Source organism: Pyrgilauda ruficollis, unplaced genomic scaffold (genome assembly GCF_017590135.1).
Source record: "Pyrgilauda ruficollis isolate IOZ18807 unplaced genomic scaffold, ASM1759013v1 scaffold74, whole genome shotgun sequence".
Taxonomy (NCBI): Eukaryota; Metazoa; Chordata; class Aves; order Passeriformes; family Passeridae; genus Pyrgilauda; species Pyrgilauda ruficollis.
In genome coordinates, this window is record NW_024529266.1 from 666,724 (window position 1) to 673,466 (window position 6,743).

Genomic DNA, 6,743 nt, shown 5'->3' on the forward strand with positions numbered 1-6,743 from the left:
CCCCCCCCATTTCTTACACCCGGAAGCTTTTCTCCATGGAAAAGACATCAATAAAAGTGAGGAAAATTTTGTCAACTGTACCTATTATATCTCCAGTACACACAAGTTTTATTAATACTTCTAATTCTATGAGTATTTATTTTCAAACCAGGAAACTATTGAAAGAGAAAACAATGATAATTTTAGTCCCCCAAAGGTCGACATGGCCATTTTGCTTTCTCCACCACTGTAGAACAGTGCGGAGAACCAAACAAAGAGGTGACACGGTTCCATGTGAGGAATGTATGTTCTTGGGAACACAAGATATAAACAGACTTGAAGAGAGAGAGAGAGTAAAGCCTGGAGTTAGGAACTGTGTTGACAACACTACCGCTGCTTGACATGGTAACTGAGGCACCAGCACCTCTCTCATCCCAGTATCCTTCAGCTTTGAAGGGCCTGAGCTGTGCTGCAGCTTCACACTTTTGAGAACTAGTGTTGTGTTATGTTATGTTATTTGGTTTGTTCCTGCTCTCCCCTCTTTATGGTTTCAACCTAAGTTGCCTCCCATTCACCAAATGTCAATCCTATCCCCACACCCCCCAGTTCACTAGAAACTTCCCTGCCAATCCTCCCTCCCTGGCACCCTGTCTGTCACTCGGCTCTCCGTCCTCCTCTCTGGAAGCTTCCACAAGGGGCTACGAGTGATTGGTCAAGGGCCAGGGGTCTCTCCTACTAAGCTTCCTGATGTGTTGTTCTGTTTGTCAGTTACTCCTTGTTTCACGCTCCTTTATCCCCTCATTGGCAGATGGCTGAACTCCTCCCTTGTTTCCACCCCTCAATAAAAGGTGCTGCTCCCACTGTCTCAGGGGATTTCTGGGATTGCGAGCTCTTCGGAGCTTCTAGTAAAACTTTGGACTAAATACCCTCTGGATTGTCTACTCCCTTCCTTCACCATCGTCGGCCTTGTCTCTCTGAGCAAAGGGCTGACAACCCTTAGCCGCCCTTCTGCACTCCTGAGCGCAGAAGAGTGTCCCCTGCAGCCGCAGTGTCGGGGCTAGCAGGGGCACCAAACTGCGACAAACCAGCAAACCAGCTCAGAGTCACTGACCCTTAATGACTGAGGTTAAGTCTCTTAGTGTGGATGCTCTGGGTTACGACCCACTTCTCATTACTAACTCCTAACTAAAAACAGTATAAAAATATGCTACAAGAAAAAAATGCTATGACTGGACAAGTACCTTTCACTGACTACCGGCCATTGCCTTACCTATTGCTTATAATTAACTGAACATGGCTAATAATTTTATATATATCCTGAATTCTTGGAGACATCTTATTTACAAGTTTATTAGATGAAGGGATTTAGAGTCACTTTTACTCCATTACAGAAATTTTCTAAAAGTAGAATCTTATTACAATAAATTAGAACAAAAAAAAAATCATAAATAAGTTTAGTTAAAATTATCTGGAATAATCCAATGAAAACTCTGTGTTCTTTGTATAATCAAAGGCTTTCTAAGTTCAGAGTTGAACTCAACCTTCATTCTGTCAACATCACCTCCATGCTGACTCCTGTTCTCAATCCATGTCCCCATTTTGACTTAGATGACATGAGGTACTACTTGCAAGCCAGCTTTCTGGAAAAATGTAATGAGGCATGACACTTGCTATTTTCGTGCCACTTGATAATATAAAGAATGGTGGCTTAAACTTTCTTGATGAAACTTAATTTTATTTGAAAGCTTGACAGCCATGTATCACTTCTTATCCTTCACTAAGCTGCTTGTATGACACAGTGTCTATAATTCTAGAAAAAACAATATGCACTCCACACTTTCTGAAACAGAAAGGCAGACAGATACTGCCCTGAGGTTTTGTATTCCTTTTGTGTCAGTGTTTATATCAAAAAGCTGAAGAGAGAGATTTATTCACAAAAAGGAACAGGATGAAATAATGTCGTATTATTTCAAAAGATTGTAATGAACCTTCATCGCAAACAAAAAGGCCAGTATAGGAAAGAGGCATTACCTTTAAACTGGGTTAGTACAAGACTGCCAACATACAGTAGCTCCACAGAAAATGTTTTGAAACTACTGGTAGTTACAACTACACCAAAATATGTGAAATTATTCTTTCTAGCTGTTTTCAAGCTATAGATATCATTTGTCTAAAACATATTTCACTACAGCTTAATTACTTTTTAATAATTCAAATAATCTATAAGAAAAACAGAAGTAAAGCTTGTATAATGATTACAAATGTTCAGAAGGTCATCTTATTTTTCTAGGCTGTCATCCAGTCCTTTTGGAAGAAGTCAAGCTTGGTTGATTTCTATTTTTATAACAAACAGAACTCTGTCACATCAGCGATGAGAATAACCACTCTGTCAAAATACCTATAAAATTTAAACAGTTTGAAAGAACAAGATTAGTAAACTATGAACAAATAAACAGCAGGATAAAGCACTGAGGTTTTATCCTTGTGGTGTGTGTACTCAGGACACTGAATGATAAGCAGAGTCTTTTCTCTGGATCCAGTAAGTACTTCACAAGGCAAAAAATACATAGAATCAGTAAAATGCTCAAGATGCCCAAAGTCTTCTTTTAGTCCCTGTGGTTTTTTCATTAGTTCTCCAACAAGGACCCAAGAATTATGTAGAAAGCTCATCAAGTTTGTGATTGCTTAATTTTAACAATCCACAGTGTGCTATTTTCTATCAATTATTACATATTGTTCATCTCACAATCAGTATACACATACGCTGCTTACCCTAACATTTTTTTTAAAATACAGAGATACATTGTAATTTCTTTTCATGTCTTGTTTTCATATGAAAGGGACTACTCTGCATCCCACTTTGTGAAATAAAACAGCTTTGACCCATCTTAAGCTCCAGAAGAAACTTTAAAAATACTTCTGTAGGCCCATGAGTATGGACAGGATGTTATAAACCATCAGATTTCACATCCCAATCTCTTCACATCTTTGTGATGTGAGAGACTAGAGAACAGGCTCCTTAAGCCAATTAAGTATATTCCCTGTGCGCTGGTGGACAACAAAAAATACTGATTTATGGGCATTACTGGTGACAGCTGCATACAAACTTGTAACAAATAGGTTTATTTTATCTCTCCTTTGTATAATCCCAAGTGATAAGCATCTAGAATCTAAATTACTTAGTAGCCCATAAATTAGGCATGTGAAGGCAGACTGTGAAGTGCATGCCAGACACATTAACAGACACGATCTTATAGGAGTGATGACAGTTATTTGCTTTCATAAAAATAAAACTGAATTGTTTATGAGTTCACATCTCCATTTATACAGAATTCATTATTAGATTACACAACTGATGTAATAGCAATCTGAACACATTTTCTTGAACTATTGTTTTGCATCTGGGTGTCGGCTCCGTTTTGCTCTCCTTTCTCATCTCCTTAACCACATATGCTGCCTTCAACCAATATAATCTATCTGGACATCAGTGTCCCAAGGCAGGGAAGTCAAGGCAAGTTCAGACCTTAGGCACCTCAACAGCACTGGTCAGATAATTTGTAGGCACTTAACACCAACGAAGTGCCAAACTAGTGCTTTTTCACCTGACCAAAGGAACAGCGCAGGTCAATAATGTGGTAACTGTGCACAGTGAAGGATGGGGGAAAAGCAGGAGCGAAGCTGCAGGTCAAGGCCAGAGCGGATCTCAGGATACAAGAGTGCACGGGCAACAGGAATGAAGTACATTGTGGTAAAAACAGCTTATCTAGGACAGTGAGGAAATTATATTATTACAATGGGAATGAGCACAAGAAGAGCAGAAGACATATTCAGATGATTGGGTTTTGTTAGTTCTGTTGTGCATGAAGTAACTGGAAGAATACCACCAACAGTGACATTTTTTTCTACCATTAACATGTACAGTTTATTTTTTACACCAGCACCCCCTTTTCTTAAAAAGATATTTTCTTTATACTTCCCATATGAACATGATTTCAACAGCTTCCCACTTGTCCTTGTGCTAAAAACATATCTAGCAAAAATGATTTGCCCTCTCTTGATGCTTCCCTCCTAGCATAGTTACAAACACTAGGTCTATTTCCTTTCAGTTTAGCTCAGCAGTCGAAGTATATTATGCTGTGAAATTTCCTCTTAGCTGCTCATCTAATTAGCCCTTTTATGTATGTAGCACCTGAGGCTTTACTGCAGGCCATCTCGCGGGACTAAGTTATTTCTACAGCAGCACTATCACCACTAGCTGATTGAAAGAAATCTTAAACTGGATCAAGCAAAATAGTAATATCCAAAAAGCCTGTGCCAATCTCTAAATGCTCAATCTTTTGTACTGCTGTACCTCTGCCATAAGGTCTGAGGTTACAAGCATGCATGTCTTCTCTCACCTTCCTTACCTCAGCATCTCCATCGGATCCATGGGCTCACCAGTTAGGGCACTGCTGTTGCTATTAGTGAATAACCGTGAAATAACCACAGAAGTCATCTATCTACTTGGGGTGCATATTCTGAACTGTTTTGTGCTGGCAGATCTTCCCAAGTCTGAACCGCATAGAAATTCAGCCGGCACGCCGTTAATGAAAGGTTAAGAGAATCCAGCAGCAAGTCTCGCCGATCTGGCCCGTTCCACTACCACCTGCTACTGCCTGCCCCTCTCCTACGGAGTCACCCCCAGCCATCCTTCACCACCAAGAACAGCCTCTCCTCGCCGCTGCCACGAGCACAAAGAGCCGACGAAAACTCGGCCCGAACTCGCACTGCACCTCCCAAGCGGGAGCCGCACGGCGCGGCTGCGTGCGGGCACAGGACGCTGCACAGCGCTCGGTCGCTTTCAGAGCGCTGCCCGCGCTGTCGGAGCACGCCGGCCGCCAGGCCCCGCGGCCGGCCCCCGCCTCCCCCGAACCCACCTGGCCGGGGCGGCGGGCAGCAGAGCAGAGCCAGGGCGCACAGCAGCGCCCGGGGCCGCATGGCCGCGCCTTCCTTCGCGCACTCCGTCCGTCCGTCCGTCCGTCCGTCCGTCCGTGCGGGCGGCGCGGGGCTGGCCAACGCAGCCCAGGGCAGGCGAAGAGCCGCACCGGGCCTCCCTCCTGCCGCAGGGAGGGGGCTGCGCGCCCGGGCTCGGCGGCACGGGGAGGGGAGGGGAGAGGGGAAGGAAGGGGAGGAGAAGGCGCAGGGGCAGCGGCCGCGGCCCCGCGGGACGCAGAGCCCCGGGAGCAGCCCCCGCGCCCAGCTGGGACACGGGAAGCGGTGGCGGGCTCGGGCGGGGTGAGAGGTCGGCAGCGCCGGAACAAAGGGTTATGTTCGAGGAATTCTAAAATAAGTTCGCCAAATTTTATGCCTCACGGGAGGAGTTCCAAGGCCAGATGAAATGCCTGCATTACTCACAGCTGAAAGATCACGCTGGTTCAGAAAAGCCCCTTACAGTTGATCTGCTTCGTATAAAGGAGATGACGTCCAAGCTTGTTTGTATTGCATGCGTTCAGTAAACTGCTCCGCAAACAGGGCAACCCAAAAGTGATTCATTGCCCGGCTCTGCAGCCCTGTCCGCCGTTCCAAAATCCCCGAGAAAGTGGTGCCACTCCCCAGTCCATTGGACAAACCTCGTAAAACTTCTGCACTCCTTTACAGATGCTCATGAATCAAGAGGTGGTTGAAGCAAAACCTACATGAGGATTGTACAGGAAAATATTTTGGTAATTTTGCAGCTATTATTTAGAAGCTTTGCTTCAAAAACATCCCACTGATGTTTAAGTGCTTTGTGTTTATTAAGCCTGTAAGACAGAAGCTTTAAAGTGGACACTGGCTTGCTAGGGTGTGCTATCCATGCCTCAAGTGAATATCCTTCTGTTTACAGCAGTACAGACAAAAATGGGAAGGAGGGGAAGGCTGATTTGAAGTTGCTTATATGTATGAAGTGCCTTTATTACTGCAGAAGCATTGAACTTTGATTTTAAAGGAGAATAAAAATCATGGAAAACAAATTTCCCTAACGATAAGTATTGGTTCACAGTAAGCTCTGTGTCTCTATGGTGCTCCTCAGTGCTACCACTAGTTACAGCACGGCTGAAGCTAACTCTGTTTGTATAGAGCAAGAAATAAATACAAGTTTTACAGTGGGCCAGCCTTCCTACAGCTCTGTCATCCTACATGTTATAGGAAACGTAGAAAAAATGCCTTATACTTAATTGAACTATTAATCTGTTTAGAAAATACCTTAATCAGAGATAATAATTTCATCTGGGAAGAGAAAGTAAAGCTAATCTTGGTCATTTCTTTGGTCTCACAGTTCTATAAACACTCACAAAGGTTGCTCTTCTAACTTTCTAAACCCAAAATAGAACTGAACTAAAACAGGTAATTGTAAAAATTACTCAGGTTCTCAAAAAAACATATATTGCCAGGATTTTTCTTACATTTCAAGAAGCCTTAAACAGTGGGCCAACGCTTGAGGAATAAATTAGATTACAGAGTTTGTGAAACATACAAAGAGAAACTCAGATTGAACCTCCAGGAAGTATTTTAGTCACAGACATTAGAAACAGTCATATAGGGCTATGCCCTTTCATCTGTGTAACCTGGTTATTATAAATACAGCAAGTGAATAAAACTTGTTAAACTTTATGTCTGCATACAGAAACCAGATTTAAGTTTTGTGTCCTCTAGTTTTCTCAATCATCTTGCTCCTTCCTCTCAAAATAACTTATTGTAACAGAAGTGAAGAGCTCATGACTTATAAAGCTTTAGTTTTAAATTCT

General features: G+C 42.8%; 1 protein-coding gene across 1 annotated transcript in view; it reads right to left on the bottom strand.

Annotated features, from left to right (window-relative positions):
- Positions 1-5,542, bottom strand: part of F2R (coagulation factor II thrombin receptor) — an 8,939-nt gene extending 3,397 nt beyond the window's left edge. The window contains exon 1 of the mRNA XM_041486258.1: positions 4,896-5,542. Within this exon, the coding sequence (XP_041342192.1) occupies positions 4,896-4,956 (61 nt within the window). The 5' untranslated portion in view covers positions 4,957-5,542. The remainder of the gene's footprint in view (positions 1-4,895) is intronic.
- Positions 5,543-6,743: the final 1,201 nt, after the last annotated feature.